The 17257-nt window shown below is 48.5% G+C and overlaps 1 protein-coding gene across 4 annotated transcripts in view; it reads left to right on the top strand.

Moving 5' to 3' along the window:
• The first annotated feature begins 1247 nt into the window (after window positions 1-1247).
• The window catches only part of TBC1D8 (TBC1 domain family member 8), a 141074-nt gene continuing 125064 nt past the window's right edge, over window positions 1248-17257 (top strand). The window contains exon 1 of one of the 4 annotated variants that reach the window (XM_027554705.1): window positions 1248-1572. In XM_027554705.1, coding sequence (XP_027410506.1) covers window positions 1446-1572 — 127 coding nt within the window. In that variant the 5' untranslated portion in view covers window positions 1248-1445. The remainder of the gene's footprint in view (window positions 1573-17257) is intronic. The other 3 variants (XM_027554702.1, XM_027554703.1, XM_027554706.1) reach the window with 3 other exon arrangements.

The following is a 17257-nucleotide window of genomic DNA, read 5'->3' as shown; positions in this document are numbered from 1 at the left end:
TCCCTTCAAATTCCTACAGCACCACCCCTCTTCAGCAGATTGGTGGGATCACTTCTGAGTGCATTGAGAGCGTACACTCAGCATTTTTAAAAAGCAGAAGAAAAATTTTATTTTTTAATGCTATTTTTTGGTTACTTGTAAAAATGTTTCTTATTTTTTTATACATTTGGCTTCAAGGAGTCTTAGTTGCAGCAGCTGCTGCTGCTGCTAAGTCGCTTCAGTCGTGTCCGACTCTGTGCAACCCCATAGATGGCAGCCCACTAGGCTCTGCCGTCCCTGGGATTCTCCAGGCGAGAACACTGGAATGGGTTGCCATTTCCTTCTCCAATGCATGAAAGTGAAACGTGAAAGTGAAGTCACTCAGTCGTGTCCGACTCTTAGGGACCCCATGAACTGTAGCCTACCAGGCTCCTCCGTCCATGGGAGTTTCCAGGCAAGACTACTGGAGTGGGTTGCCATTGCCTTCTCCATGTGGGTTCTAATTCCCCAACCAGGGATCGAAGCCCATCCCCTTGCATTGGGAGCTTGGAGTCTTAGCCAATGGGCCACCAGGGAAGTCCCTGTTTCTTGTTATTTTAAAATAAATTCTATTTATTTAGCTTTGGCTGTGCGGGGTCTCCTTGCTGCTCGGGTTTTTCTCTATTTGTGGAGAGCCAGGCTACTCTTCAGTTGCGCTGTGTGGGCTTCTCATTGTGGAGGCTTCTCTTGTTGCGGAGCATGGGCTCTAGGGCCTGCTGGCTTCAGTAGCTGAGGCACATGGGCTCAGTAGTCGTGGTGCAAGGGCTTAGTTGTTCCAACGTATGTGGGATCTTTCCAGCCTAGGGATTAAACCCCTGTCTCCTGCAATAGCAAGTGAATTCGTTACCACTGAGACACTAAGAAAGCCCCGCTTATTATTTTAAATGCCACACTTGCCTTTCATGGAGTGCATGCTGTCCCCTAAAATATAAAGGCCCTAGGTCGGCAACCTGCAGCTGTGACAACAAGATGCCTTTTTCCCCATCTCCTCCTTCTCCTCTTCGTGCTGCTGCTGCTGCTCTCCGGACTGCCTCCCCGCAGGGGCGGAGGAGGGGAGAGGGGCCCCGGCGCCCCCCGCGAGAGCTGGAGAAGAGGCGGGGAGCAGCCAGGATCGGACTTCCTCCCTCCACTCCGGAACTGCCTGGAGCCGCCAGGACTCGGAAATCAGGACGTCCCCAAGGGAGCCGGCGGGGTGGGCGGGGCACAGGCGGTGGGCGTGTCTGGGGGCAGACCGGGGGCGGGCCCAGGGCGGGGCCGGCACGAGGACTGCGCGGGCTGCCGGGGCGAGCTGCGCCGGCCGCGCTCCCTGGACTTCGGAGCGCAGAGCGCTCGCAGGCTGCGTTCCCTGCCGCCTCCTTCCGAGCGGGCTCAGCCCGGCTGCCGGGGCGATGTGAGCCGGGGCCCGCGGGCGCGGCTGGACCGCTGCGATGTGGCTCAAGCCCGAGGAGGTGCTGCTGAAGAACGCTCTGAAGCTCTGGGTGACTCAGAAGAGCAACTGCTACTTCATCCTGCAGCGGCGCCGCGGGCACGGCGAGGGGGGCGGCCGGCTCACGGGTAAGGGGCGCGCTGCGGCGGGCGGGTGGCCGGGCCCGGACCTCGCTCCCCGCCCGGCCCGCGGCCCCAGTCCCGGGCTGCGTGCGGCTCAGGTGGCGGTTTCTGGGGAGACGCCGGGCTCGGTCGGCCCTGCCTCGGGCATGTTTTCCTTTCTCCTGCGTTTCTCCTGTACGCTCCCGTCGAGGTGGCGGCCGGAGAGACTCTCGGGTTCGTGCATTTCCCCGGGCGGGGCAGGTGCCTTCGCTGCCGGGCCCAGGGGCCGCCTGGAGGCCAGGCTTGACTCGGGAAGCCAAGGAGAGACCTGCGCTGGAGCGAGGGCCGCGCCGGGCGGAGCGGGGCCAGGTGACAGCGGGGCCGCCTGGCCATCTGGACGCGCCCGAGGCTCCAAGTGGCGCCGCGGTAGGGACACTTAACCAGCCCCCGGCGAGCCGAGGCTCAGGAGGCCCTGGCAATCTGAGACTGTCGGGGGGATGAGCGGGTCGGGCGGAGCGGGCCGCGCACCGTCTACACGCTCAGAGGAGAAACCCAGGTGGAGCGAATCCCGAGCTCGTGATCCTAGTAGCAAAACCGAGCGGGTCAGCTCCCCACCCCCACCCTTTCACTTTCTTTCTAGGAATGAAAGGAAGGAAAAAAAAAACCAACTCAGGCTTGTAAAATTTATCTATTCCCCCCCTCCCCCCGCCCAAATTTAAGGTCCAAAACTCTTTGAAAATCAAGCATTTGGACAGTTTGCATCAGTGGGGACACCTGTTTGAAAGGTCAGTGGAGGAATAATAGGAACCTTTCTCAGTTGTATGTAGGGAACCCATATGGAATTTCAGATTTTGGAATCGAAGTAAAAGGAATCTTAGAGCTTCCCATCTTGTCCCTCCCAGGAGGAGACCAAGGCCAGGGAGGGAGAGCGGTCGAGGGGCCCAGCCTGGGCTCCCTATTGCTGACTCTACTGTCTGCTTATTCTGAGGGAGGCCCTCCAGGCCTGATGGGGGAAATGCGATTAGTACATCCTGAAAGGGCAGAACCAAGTGCCAGGGCTTGCTTTACCTGCCCATACTTTAGACTGAGGAGGCCTGGAAGCTGACAGCCAGATTCTTTAGGGAGGGCAGACTTGACTGACCCTCAAGGCGTCAGTTGGAGTTGGTGGGATTTCTGGTTGGAAGGGGCAGTGGGGTGGTGGTCGGTGGGAACGGGTGGATGGCAGGTGGGCTTGCTCTGGGAACTGTTTGAGGCTTTGAGTAAGGGAATTAGCATGGGAGATCAGATGTCAAAGGGGTCATTGGTGGGCCCCTGAGCAACACACTGGCTTCTTAGTTCCTGGGCTCTTGGGGAATGGAGGTGAGTGGCATCCCGGCGGGGTGGGATGCTGATCAGAGGAGAAAAGTCTGGAAGAGGGGTCTGTCCCCTCCTTGACCTTTGAGCGCAGCGGAACTTTAATCTTTGGTGTGTTCAGCACAGAACCTGGCCTACAAAGGGCCTCTTTTAGTAGAGGGTGAGGACAGAGCCTGAAATAGGAAGCGTGAGGAGTATTGGTTCTGCAAGCGTTTGTTAACTCGGTTTTGCGCACGCTGTCTGTGGGATGCTCTTCCCACAGGTGGCTGCGTTGGGAAAGACTTCAGGTTATTCACCGTTGGACAGGGGAGATAGTCCAGACCCAGAGGGCAAAGCTTACGGTCCTGTGACTAAGACAGGTTCAGGACAGCTTCCTTTCTGGAGAGCCTGCTTTGTGGGCCAGTCGGTCTTGCTGCTCAGTTGCTCAGTTGCGTTCCACTCTTTGTGACTCCATGGACCCCTGCCAGGCTGCTCTGTCTGTGGGATTCCCTGTCTGTCTTAGATGAACTCAAAATGATGCTCCTCTTTCTACTGCATTCCAACATCAAAGAGTGCCTGTGCCTTTGGTCTTACTTGGGCTTGACTGTGGTTTTGGCTTGCTGTGAATATGCACAATTTTCTTACTTTTATAGTATTTTTATTTATTTGGCTGTGCCGGGTCTTAGTGGTGGCCTGCAGGATCTTTAGTTGTGGCATGTGGGACCTAGTTCCCTGAGCAGGGATTGAACCTGGGCCTCTTGCATTGGGAGCTCAGAGTCTTAGCAGCTGGACCACCAGGGAAGTCCCCAGTTTTCTTATTCTTAAAGGAAGTAAATCAGCTGAAAAAAGGGAAGAAAAATCCCCAGAAAAAGACCCCTGACATTTTGCTTCATTTCTTGGAGACTCAGAACCTCTTTCTGGGGCTTCCCAGCTGGCTCAGTGGTAAATAATCCGCCTGCCAATGCAGGAGACATGGGGTTTGATCCCTGGGTTGGGAAGATCCCCTGGAGGAGGAAATGGCAACCCACTCCAGTATTCTTGCCTGGAGAATCCCATGGACAGAGGAGCCTGGTGGGCTACAGACCACAGGGTCGCAAAGAGTTGGACACCACTGAGCACACACACAACCTCCTTCTGATTGTGAAAGGGTGGCACCCCCTCAGCAGTGGACACCCCACTTTCGGGCATTCAGCCGGGAGCCAATGGCTGTGCTGATTAGGCAACTCCGTTGCCCCATCCACCGGTGAGCTGGCCTAACTGGGGCCTTACGAATGTTGTGAAACCAAAACCGATGTGGCACTGGAGAGGTCCCATGTCGGTATGGTTTTCAGAACTGACAGACTTCTCATATGGCAATTTTTTTAGCAGTTTATTTCAAAGATTTACAGCTTAGGCTGAGTTGATCCAAGAAATTAATGGGTGCACATTCTGACTGGTTTTTAGGCTCTTCTTTGGAGAGAGGCAAGTAGCAGGTGGTTAAAAGGATTGGAAATAAAAGGTGGAGGAGCAGTGAAAGGAAGCGTGATGCAGAATTTGAGATTGGGTTGTTGTTATTGTTCAATTGTCCAGTTGTGTATGATTTTTTACAATCCCGTGGACTGCAGCTTGCCAGGCCTCTCTTTTCCTCACCATCTCTAAGTTTCCCCAAGTTCATGTCCATTGCGTCAGTGATGCCATGAGATTAGATAGCAGAGTCTCAAACATGTGAGGTTCCCATTGGCGTTTTAAAGTAATCTGACATGTTGAAAGCTTGCCCACCGTCAGAAAGAGCACGTTTTGTTTCACTGAGGATTGTAATTCATCCTCCGACTTACACAAATACATTCCCTATGCACATCTCGTTTTATTTTCTCCATGGCCCATTCTCACTTTTTCTTTCTTTTTTGAAATGGTTTTTTATTATTTTTTGGTCACACCGTGTGGCATGTCAGATCTTGATTCCCTAGCCAGGGATCGAACTTGTGCTCCCTGTGTTGAAAGCTCAGAGTCTTAACCACTGGACCACTGGGGAAGTCCTTCACTTAATGATATCCACCGCACTTATGTGTTTTGTTCATGGTTTCCCCTACTAAATCGTTCTGTGAGGGCAGGCGTTTTACCCACAGTGGTGCCTAGCACACAGCATAGGGTCAGTTAACGTTTGTGGGATGAATAGATGGATGAGTCCATGCGTGAATGACTGAGCCCACATTTTTCTCCAAAGTTAGGTGGGTGTGAAGGCCCAGCTTTCAGACTGAGCCTGAGCTGGCCACAAGGGACAGGAAGCATACCCTCTGTGTCCTTTGCTTTCTGTGTACCTGCAGGCTGACCACCGGGAAGCTGGGGGGAGTGGGTGGGCATTGAAGCCTATTTTTGTGGCTCCCTCCTTCGAGGGCCGAGAAGCAGGGCATCAGCCTCTTAGGTGGCTTCTATTGCCAGCCTCAGGCACCTGCCTTGAGAAGATCCCAGGCTGGGGAGGAGGGGTCGGTGTGGCGGCGGAAGGCAGTGACCTTCACCTCCAGTTCAACTGGGTGACTGAACACAGTATTTTAAGATGTTTCCCACACTCCCCTGACAGTGATTCTTGCAGCCCTGGAGAGGAGGAAGCTCTACAGCATTCCCGTGGATACTGTCTCCAGCCAGGGGGAGTATTTCTTATAAAGTGCAGTCAGCCCTGGGAGAACAGAGTTGGGGCACTTCGCCTTTGGGGGTGGTGGGCAGAAGGACACCACTTCCCCTCCCCGCCAGGGTCTCTGATGCGCTTACAATGAGCCGCATAAACGGACCTGTGAAGACCAGGTGTCACCACCCGTCTGTGCCCCTCTGGGCACATTTATTTTCAGTGTTTTATTATGTGCATTCCTGTATGATCGTGCAGTCCTTTCTCCAAAGAGGCCGGCACTTAAAAGTTATCTTTTGAATCCCATGCTGATGTTTTCTGCTTTTCAGGGTGTTTCCCTCGGCCCTTGTTCCTGTCACCGTACTTGGAGCAGTTATGGGCTAACCAATTTCCTAACAGTTAGGGACATGGGAGGAAGTATGGGCTGGGAGTGGAAAACACGGGGTTTGGAGTCAAGATAAATCTGCTGGGTACGAATCTGGGCTAGTTTATTTGGTTTCTTTGAGCCTTTGTTATAACTCTGCCTTAAGGCAGGGACAGAAACAGACTTTAGAGGGTTAGAAACTGTTTTCCACCTGGACTATCCCATCTTACATCCCCTCAGCAATGTGAAAGGCTTCTGATTATAATAAGGGTTAGAATGAAAATAAACATTATACAGCAAGGGCTTAGTTGTGCTCGTCACCTAGTAGTTTTAAAGAAAAAAAGCGACATTTAAAAAGTGACACTTAAAAAGTTGAGTAATAAGAGGGCTTTTTAGAACAAAAGTGTTGCCAAAAAGTTAGTTGCATTGTAGGGAAGGATGTAAGAAACAATGACTTATCCATTACTGCAGGATTTACCAAGTGTAATTAGAAGAGGAAATATTTTCTATTTTTTACTTATATTTTTAAAAATCTTCACATTTATTCTTTTAGTTTTGCTTTTGGCTGCGCTGGATCTTTGTTGCTGTGTGCGGGCTTTCCCTAGTTACAGAGAGACGGGGGTGTTCTTTGCTGCAGTGGCTTCTCTCGTTGCAGAGCACGGGCTCCAGGGCCCACGGTCTTCAATCGTTGTGGCTCTTGGGCTCTAGAGCACAGGCTCAGTAGCTGCATCATCGGGGCTTCATTGCCCTGTGGCACATGGAATCTTCCTGGACCAGGGATCGAACTGGAGTCCCTTGCATCAGCAGGCGGATTCTTATCTGCTGTGCCACGAGGGAAGTCCAGAAGATGAACTATTTAGTAGCAATTTGTGCCAGCAGGATTTGGGTACAGGGAGGTCTTGGACCACCTCAAATCCTAGTTAATAAAGGGAACTGAGTGTGAGGGGCCGGCTGTGGCCAGGGTGAATTGTGTCCCGCCTTCAGGACAGTGCCCCCGACGGGGAGAATGTCATCTAGGGAGTCATGTGGACGGTCCCGAGGCTTGCTCAGATGACTCTGTTGCATGGCTGTAGTGGTGAAGCCCAGCACCTGTGTGGCCTGTCTCGACTAGTCTGTCTGACATCAGCTGGGGTCCTGCTCAGGCTGCCAGAGTTGGTGGTGGATTACTTTCCCACCACCGACAGAAAAGCTTTTCGGCTCCACAGGGCTGCTGTTTCATGGTGTGCGCTCCCCAGATACTGGCCCTAGAGTCTTACATGCTTTAGTTTTGTTTTTCCAAAGCAGGGCAAGGAAGAAATCACAAAGGAAGTACTTTGATTCCAGGAGCGTAAATCGGAAGGTTCGTATAAGTAAAATAACGGGCGTATCTCTAAGCACTGATAAGCCATTAACAAAAGCTCTGGGGTCCCCAACAGATGCGTTTAATGAGAACATAACAAGGGCCATGCATTTGTAATTGGATAATCAAACAAGGCCTGGGCTTGTGTCACTCTAGGAAATAATATGAGGTACAAATGTGTGGATGGCGGAGTGGTGGACGCTATTTCAGCCTAATTGGGGTTCTTTAGGAAGAGCTGAAAATGACTGAGAGGCTTGGAACGTTTGAAGAATTCATTTGCTCCCCGTGAAAGGTTAGGATTTCATGGTCTTAGCTCCACATTCTGGCAGCGCTGGATAAGGGAGGAATTTATTTAAAATGAAAGTAGTAAATCTGATCATATTTCCAGCACAGATGTCCCCCCTTTCATTTTGTAAAACTTTATCAAAGAGCAGGCTTCCCAGGTGGCTCAGTGGTGAAGAATCTGCCTGCCAATGAAGGAGACCTGGATTCGACCCCTGGGTCAGGAAGATCCCCTGGAGAAGGAAATGGCAACCCACTCCAGTATTCTTGCCTGGGAAATCCCAAGGACAGAGGAGCCTGGTGGGCTTCAGTCCATGGGGTTGCAAAGATTCAGACACAACTGAGCAACTGAAAAACAACAGCCACGACAAAATTAAAGAGCAGCCCAGCATATTTTCACGGCTCCTGGGGGGTGATGAGCGACCCCTGCACCGCCTCTAAGGCTCTATCTCCTCCGCCTTCTGCTCTTGAGCAAAAGACCCTCCAGCATGTAAGTCACTTTCCCTGCCTGGGCTCTCCCACCTCCTCTTGCAGTCTCACTTGAGCGCCATTGCCTAGAGGTGGGGCCCCCACCCCCATCTTGTCCTGCCCTGCCCTCTACCTTTTTTTTTTTTTTCTTTTTTAAAGAAAGTGTTTGTTTTGATTTTGGCTGTGCTGGGTCTTTGTTACTGTGTGTGGGCTTTCTCTGATGGCAGCAGTCTTGGGGGCTACTCTCTAGGTCTGGTGTGCGAGCTTCTCATTGTGGTGGCTTCTCGTTGCAGAGCACGGGCCCTAGGTGCTTCAGTAGTGGCAGAGCATGGGCTTAATTGCCCCGAGGTATGTGGAATCTTCTTGGACCAGGGGTTGAACGCAGGCCCTCATGCATTGGCAGTCAGATTCCTAAGCACTGGACCATCAGGGAAGTCCCCTTCACTTTTGCTTTATAACACTGACTGCTGTTTGTTACGACGTGGCTCTTCGTGGCTTCATCTGTTTGGAGCAAAGCGGACCTCGAGCTCCTGAAGGAAGGTCCCCGGTTCGCCACCAGCACTGGAATCCTTGCTGTCAGTGGAGCACTCTTGATGCATATTTAGTGAATCCACGGATGCTCAAGTCGAATCGATAGCTGTGAGCCTTTGAGGTTGAGAAGTGTTTTTCGTCATCCTGAACATGGAAATTATGCAGAAAACAGGAATAGAGAATAGAGAGGGTTGTTACTGATAGTTCTCACGCCTGCCTGCATGCTTGTAAGGATTGGTGGTAGCTTGTCAGCCGTGCCAGGCCAGCTGTGAGAACTCCCCGGTGGTAACCTCTGCAGAAATGAAGACCCAGAAGGATTTTCCCAGCATGTCACCAGCCAACTCACACAGCTCTATGAGTCTGAGTCATTAATATTCTTGAACATTTGGTAGGTGTGTTGTAACCACTAGATTTATTGTTTCTCTGCTTCCTTTTTTTTTTCCCCCAACTTAAAAAAAGGGGGGGAAGGAGAAGTCAACAGCAAAATAAACAGTCCCCAGTAAGATCTCCTTGGGCTTCCCTGGTGGCTCAGTGGTAAAGAGCCCTCCTGCCAATGCAAAAGACATGGGTTCAATCCCTCCGTCAGGAAGATCCCCTGGAGAAGGAAATGGCAACCCACTCCAGTGTTCTTGCCTGGAGAATCCCAGGGACGGGGGAGCCTGGTGGGCTGCCATCTGTGGGGTCGCACAGAGTCGGACACGACTGAAGCGACTTAGCAGCTGCAGCAGCAGCAGCAGAGAATGGACATTCAAATATAATGGGATGATAGTTTGCCTGAAGTTTTAAAATGGAAATCTTTTGTGTGCATAGGAGTAGATAATGCAGATGTGAAGTATAAGTAACATAATAGCCACCAGCTATTGCTAAAAACTAGAGTATTTCCTGTGTTTGAGAGATCCCTCGTGTGTTTTTCTGATAATGTTTCCCTCTCCCTTGTGGGCACTAATACACTGAATTATGTGTTAGCACTGCCCATGCTTTTATAGTTTTGGCACTTTTATATGTATCCCTCATTTATACATTTTTGTGGCATTACATTTTTTTCTACTCAGCTGAAGCATGGTAATTAGTCACTTTAAAAAAAACCATCTATGGATTCTTTAGTTTTGTATGATTTTTAAAAAAAATTATTTATTTGGCTCTGCCTTGGCATGGGGGATTTTAGTTCCCTTAACAGGGATCGAACTTCTGACCTTGCAGTGGAAGTGCAGAGTCCTAACCACTAGACCACCAGGGAAGTCCCTGTATGTATTTTTTAAAGTGCTTTACAAGGGGAATCATATTTTATTTTTCTGAAGCTTGTTTTTCTGCTCCCCCAGTTATTGTTACAATTTTACATGTATAATTATGTTTCTCTAACACTGAACCATGCTGATGTCTGGTTCAGTAGCTGTATTCATTCATTTTCCCTGATGAGTAGTAACCCATTGAATAAATATGCCATTATTGATTGATTTATTCTTTCATTCTCCTGTCTGTTGATATTTGGGTTTCTAGTTGTTATTTTGCTATTACAAATAGTGCTGCTGTGAACATTGGCAGAGATGTGATTTTTTGCCAATCTAGTATGTATTAAAATAGTGTCTGAGAAGCACAGAGGTGGTATTTCCTTCAGAGGGATAAGAATCTTTTTATGTGTTTATTAATTACTTGTCTTGCCTTTTGAGAAAGGTTTGTGTCTTAGGAGCCGTGTGTGTGCATGCACATGTCTGTATGTGTTTTGTATTCATTTCCAATTATATGTTTGAAAAAAATCTCTATGCCTAGGCTTTTTCCATTATGGGTCTTTTGAAGAACCAATATTCTTTAAAAATAATTTTTTTTTATTCTTTATTTTTTCATTGGGGCATAATTGCTTTATAGTGTTGTGTTAGGTTCCGCTGTACAATCAGCTCTGTGTGTACATATACCCCCTCCCTCTCGGACCTCTCTCCCACCCCTGCCCCTCTAGGTCATCACGAGCACCGAGCTGAGCTCCCTCTGCTCTACAGCAGCTTCCCACTAGCTTTTAACATTCTTAATCTTCACGCAGCCAGTACCATTCTTTCCCTTTAATAGTTTATTAAAGCTTTTTGTTACTTGTTTAAGAAGAAATCCTTGGAAAGGACTGTCCAGGATGACAGTGAAGAGAGAAATGCTGAGATGAGAGTCCAGTCCTGGGTCCAGTTTGGAGCAGGGCAGAGGCTCCAGGACAACTCCTAGAGGAGAAACTGATAGATCAGGGCATGTGTGTGTGCTAAGTCGATTAGTCGTGTCCGACTCTTTGTGACCCCTTTGTGTAGCCCACCAGGCTCCTCTGTCCTTGGGATTTCTCAGGCAAGAATACTGGAGTGGGTTGCCATTCCCTTCTCCAGGGGATCTTCCCAACCCAGGGTATGAACCTACGTCTCCTGCAATGGCAGGTGGAGTCTTTACCACTGACCACCAGGGAAGTCCCAGTAGAGCATTGCTATTGAAGGAAGAGCTGCTCACCAGGGGTGAGCTTGTGGTTGAATTCTTGACACACACAAAACGGAATCAGCCAAGAATCCCGGGACTGTTGTCAATTCCAGGGAAAATATACAGCTGGGTAGGGTAGGAAAGGCAGTGGCAACCCACTCCAGTACTCTTGCCTGGAAAATCCCATGGACGGAGGGGCCTGGTGGGCTGCAGTCCATGGGGTCACTGGGAGTCCGATACGACCGAGTGACGTCACTTTCACTTTTCACTTTCATGCATTGGAGAAAGAAATGGCAACCCACTGCAGTGTTCTTGCCTGGAGAATCCCAGGGACAGGGAAGCCTGGTGGGCTGCCGTCTATGGGGTCGCAGAGTCGGACACCACTGAAGTGACTTAGCAGTAGCAGCAGCAGGGTGGGAAAGGTTTGATTCTTTTACTGCAAAACTCAGCTCTTGGTAACATTTCAATAAGGTTAATGTTTCAGTTGTCTTTACAGTAATGTAAATATCCCCTGGTGATCTAACCCAGGCTGTTTCCTCACTGGGTGAATGGCAGGTGGGGGTGCTGAGTGAACGGGAGCTATTGATACATACTTTGTTTCTGAAAGTTGCCAGCTGATGCCCACAGGGAAGATGATAGTAGCGGTACCCGCCTGTTCCTTGGAGAAGTGGAAGTAAATGGGAAAAGAGCCAGTGAAGAGTTGGGAGTAGTTGCTCTCTGGGAGCTGGGAAGTGGGAGCAGGGAGGGGTTGAGGGGGCTGCTGGGTTTCTCATGAGCCTTGTGCAATTAGATGTTTCTTTCCATGCATGTGTAAACTGGATAAAAGACAGAATGGAAGCTTTGGGAGAGCTTGGCATTTTTCTAGCTAGGAGGATCATTGAAACAGTGTAGCATGAGTGCCTCATAGGCCATGATTCCTGGACCACCCCTGCTTCAGACGTTTGTCCTCTCAGTAAACTATATTTAGCCTTCAAAGTGTCTTGGATATGTGGGGTATGTCAGTCTCACAGAGGCTTAAAACTTGTTTTCAGAATTGCATCTAATCTAACCAGGTACTTTTTAAATTTTCTTTCTAATTTTCCCTTTCTATTTTTAAATAAATTTTTAAAATTTATTTTTGGCTGTGCTGTATCTTTGCTGCTACTTGCAGGCTTTCTCTAGTTGCGGTGAGCAAGGGCTACTCTTCGCTGTGGTGCCTGGGCTTGTTGCAGAGCACAGGCTCTAGGGCCTCAGGGCTTCAGTGTTTGTGGCTTCTGGGCTCTAGAGCATGTGGGCTCAGGAGCTGTGGTGCACGGGCTTAGTTGCTCTGCAGCATATGAGGTTTTCTCAGACCAGGAATTGAACCTGTGTCTCCTGCATTGGCAGGCATATCTTTCATTTGAAATTAAAATATATCTATTCTGGATTTGTTTTCCTCTAGAGAAGAAATCAGTTTAGAATTTTACACTTATAATACATGTATCGAAAAAGCAAGAGAGTTCCAGAAAAACATCTATTTCTGCTTTATTGACTATGCCAAAGCCTTTGACTGTGTGGATCACAAGAAACTGTGGAAAATTCTGAAAGAGATGGGAATACCAGACCACCTGACCTGCCTCTTAAGAAACATGTATGCAGGTCAGGAAGCAACAGTTAGAACTGGACATGGAACAACAGACTGGTTCCAAATAGGGAAAGGAGTACCTCAAGGCTGTATATTATCACCCTGCTTATTTAACTTATATGCAGAATACATCATGAGAAACGCTGGGCTGGAAGAAGCACAAGCTGGAATCAAGATTGCCAGGAGAAATATCAATAACCTCAGATATGCAGATGACACCACCCTTATGGCAGAAAGTGAAGAGGAACTAAAGAGCCTCTTGATGAGAGTGAAGGAGGAGAGTGAAAAAGTTGGCTTAAAGCTCAACATTCAGAAAATGAAGATCATGGCATCTGGTCCCATCACTTCATGGCAAATAGATGGAGAAACTGGAAACAGTGGCTGACTTTATTTTTCTTGAGCTCCCAAATCACTGCAGATGGTGACTGCAGCCGTGAAATTAAAAGACGCGTACTCCTTGGAAGGAAAGTTATGACCAACCTAGACAGCATATTAAAAAGCAGAGACACTACTTTGCCAACAAAGGTCCGTCTAGTCAAGGCTATGGTTTTTCCAGTAGTCATGTATGGACGTGAGAGTTGGACTGTGAAGAAAGCTGAGCGCCGAAGAATTGATGCTTTTGAACTGTGGTGTTGGAGAAGACTCTTGAGAGTCCCTTGGACTGCAAGGAGATCCAACCAGTCCATCCTAAAAGAGATCAGTCCTGGGTGTTCACTGGAAGGACTGACTCATGTTGAAGCTGAAACTCCAATACTTTGGCCACCTGATACCGAGAGCTGACTCATTTGAAAAGACCCTGATGCTGGGAAAGATTGAGGGCAGGAGGAGAAGGGAACGACAGAGGATGAGATGGTTGGATGGCATCACTGACTCGATGGACATGAGTTTGGGTGAACTCCGGGAGTTGGTGATGGACAGGGAGGCCTGGTGTGCTGCGATTCATGGGGTCACAAAGAGTTGGACACGACTGAGTGACTGAACTGAACTGAATTCGTGTATCATTTTTGCCCCTTCCCTAGCCACAGATCTAGGGTGCTATAACTGGATCCCATCCCTCCTGGGGTCTCAGATTCTCTGCCTGCAAAGCAGTGATAATAATTATAACAACAAAAATAGTTATTGCTTGGTAGAAGTGTTTGTGCTTTGAACTCTCATATTTTACAGTCATGTTTGCAAAATCCATGTAATTATTTGTATATCAAGATGAAGGAAAAGCCAAGAGAATACTGCAACATTGCCAGGCCCTGTGTTCTCATGACACACATGGTCGAGGGGTGGAGATACTAGTGGGAAGGGGGCAGTATTAAACCATGAAATGCAGAATTAACAAGGGTGGTCAGCGCAGAGGGAGTGAGAAGGAATAACAACGGGAAAGCTCATTTAGGTTGGGGTGTCAGGGAGCGGTTCTCTGACGACATGTAAACTTAGCTGAGACCTGCAGGTGTATAGGATGGTATTAACCTACTACAGGGTGAGAGAAAGAGCTTTCTGAGTGAAGGAAACAGCATGTGCAAGAGTCCTGTGGCTCCCGAGAGCCTGCTTTGGACAAATTAGGTTTGATGGGCTATGAGCTGTCCGGTAAGGCCTGTGGAGCAACTGTTTGGGCACCAGGGACCAGTTTTGTTGGAAGACAGTTTTTCCTCAGATCAGACCGGGGGCTGATGGTTTTGGGATGATTCAAGCCCATTACGCTTATTGTGCATTTTATTTCTATTATTATTACATCCACTATACCTCAGATGTGCTTCCCTGGGTGGCTTAGATGGTTAAGAATCTACCTGTAACGCGGAAGACCCGGGTTCGATCCCTGGGTTGGTAGGATCCCCTGGAGAAGGAAATGGCAACCCACTCCAGTATTCTTGCCTGGGAAATGCCATGGACAGAGGAGCCTGGCAGGCTGCAGTCCAAGGGGTCACAAAGAGTTGCTGTTATAATTAAAAATAAACGTAAAATGTAAGATTGCTTGCGGAATATATAGCTTATGATCTCATCTATCAAGGATTCAATCACAGGAAGGATTTGGCTGGAGAGACTAGATTTGGGTAGATCCAGTGTGGCAACACCGTGTGCTTTGTGGATGTGTGTGTACATATGCATGCCTGTGTGTTTTTGTTAAGTGGACATTGTTTCATCCCAGTACAGTAGAGCTCTCAATGTTTGGATTAGTTTCCAAAATCAACACGGAAGGCAGAAATTGCTTGTGGTGAAACTTACCCTTGAAATCAGCAAGGTCACCTGTCTTGGTAATCTGCTCCTGGTACAAAGAGTTCCTGTGGGGGGCGGGGGGCAGGGAGGGGGGAAGAGGGGGGTGTTCTCAGTGGAGCTGGGAGATTTCAGCTGCCCAGGGAGCTCAAATCGGCCAGTGCAGGTGGCTGGGTTTTGTTTTTTTTTTTTTTGGCTGTGCTGGGCCTTCCTTTAGGCATGTAGGATCTTCATTTGCAGCATGTGAACTCTTAGTTGCAGAATGTGGGATCTTGTTCCCTGCCCAGGGGTTGAACTAGACCCCCTGCTTTGGAAGCTCAGAGTCTTAGCCACTGGACCACCGGGGAAGCCCAGGTGGTTGACTCTGGTAAGTTACTCATGAGATAGGTGTCTGTGTACAACCGTCCACTGGTTGAAGTAGAGCCCCTGAGTCAGCTCTGTGGGCAGGTGAGGCCAATAGACACGGGGTCTGCCTGCAATGCAGGAGACCCAGGTTTGATCCCTGGGTCGGGAAGATCCCCTAGAGAAAGGAATGGCAACCCACTCCAGTGTTCTTGCCTGGAGAATCCCATGGACAGAGGAGCCTGGTGGGCTATAGTCCATGGGGTCACAAAGTGTCAGACAGGACTGCGTGATTAAGCACCTGGCCCATTAATTTGGGAACTGCTGTTAGGAGAGGTTGACGGTGAGTGTCCTATAGGTACAGTCCTGTCCACTGATGAGGTGGTTTGCCGTGAAAAAGTCAGCAATAAGCAGAGGTTGTTCTGTCTCATTTATCCAAATAAAACATTGAGATTGGAGGGTAAGAAAGGTTGGAAGGCCTCTTGTGGAACTGGAGGGTTCTCTCTGATGGCTTGTGTGTCCCACTGGAAGAGCTGCTTTCTTTGCTTGATTTTAACTTCCTGTATGACCTGGAAGGCTGGGTTGAGCATTGAACTGTTGATAGTCGCTCAGTCGTGTCCGACTCTGTGCAACCCTATGGACTGCAGCACACCAGGCTTCCCTCTCCTTCGCTATCTCCCAGAGTTTGTAGCACATTAGAGTACATCTTCCCAAAGCTTCTGCAATTAGGATCTCCTGTCTTCCCTCCTTCCTTCCCCTACACATAGACTTTCTAACAATCTTTCTGCTATAAGCAGTGCTCACCTATAGAGACTCTGATCTTGAATCTTAGATTTCAGGCACCATCAACACAATTAAATCTCTGACCTTGCCTACAGTTTGGGTTCCTGTATATTTTAATCCAAAGAAAGTAAATATGCTTATGATTATATGACTCTAATCTCTTTGAGTACTTCTCTCAAACTCGTGTCCATTGAGTCGCTGATGCCATCCAACCGTCTCATCCTCTGTTATCCCCTTCTCCTCCTGACTTCAATCTTTCCCAGCATCAGAGTCCTTTCCAGTGAGTCGACTCTTCACATCAGGTAACCAAAGTATCGGAGCTTTAGCATCAGTCCTTCCAATGAATATTTAGGACTGACTTCCTTTAGGATGGACTGGTTGGATCTCCTTGCAGTCCAAGGGACTCTCAAGAGTCTTCTCCAACACCACAGTTCAAAAGCATCAATTCTTCAGCGCTCAACCTTCTTTATGGTTCAGTTCTCACGTGTACATGACTACTGGAAAAACCATAGCTTTGACTATACAGGCCTTTGTTGGCAAAGTGATGTCTCTGCTTTTTAATACAGAGCATTGTATATTGAAAGGCAAAAGTTAGAGTCATATGTTGCTAAGTCGCTTCAGTCGTGTCCGACTCTGTGCGATCCCATAGACGGCAGCCCACCAGGCTCCCCTGTCCCTGGGATTCTCCAGGCAAGAACACTGGAGTGGGTTGCTATTTCCTTCTCCAGTGCATGAAAGTGAAAAGTGAAAGGGAAGTCACTCAGTCGTGTCCGATTCTTCGAGACCCCATGGACTGCAGCCCACCAGGCTCCTCCATCCATGGGACTTTCCAGGCAAAAGTACTGGAGAGTCATATAATCATAAGCATATTTACTTTCTTTGGATTAAAATACACAGGAACCCAAACTGTAGGCAAGGTCAGAGATTTAATTGTGTTGATGGTGCCTGAAATCTAAGATTCGAGATCAGAGTCTCTACAGGTGAGCGTTGCTTTATAGCAGAAAGATTGTTAGAAAGTCTATGTGTAGGGGAAGGAAGGAGGGAAGACAGGAGATTCCAATCACAGAAGCTTTGGGAAGATGTACTCTAATGTGCTACATTATAATATTGCAGCATGCATTCCTGCAGAGTTTTGGTTAGAATCAGAATTGTATAAATTAGACAGTTTCCCCATTACTTACAGCCTTAGAGAGATCTACATTTTAAGAACAGAGTAAGTTACTGAAAATTTGTAGAAAAATCTGTAAATTTGAATCAGATCATAATATTTCAGGTATAAGAATATTTTTATTACAAACTAAAGACAACTTTTGGGATCAGAACTGTCAGAAGCAAAAAAAGGGCAATGGGGACTTCTGTCTTCAAAATGCTGCACTTAAAGAAAGGCTGTGGATTCAAGGAAGCCGCGCAGACCTGATCACTAAATGT

This window comes from Bos indicus x Bos taurus, chromosome 11 (assembly GCF_003369695.1).
Source record: "Bos indicus x Bos taurus breed Angus x Brahman F1 hybrid chromosome 11, Bos_hybrid_MaternalHap_v2.0, whole genome shotgun sequence".
Classification (NCBI taxonomy): domain Eukaryota; kingdom Metazoa; phylum Chordata; class Mammalia; order Artiodactyla; family Bovidae; genus Bos; species Bos indicus x Bos taurus.
Note: the sequence above shows the minus strand (reverse complement) of the source record. Positions and strands in the feature narration are given on the sequence as shown.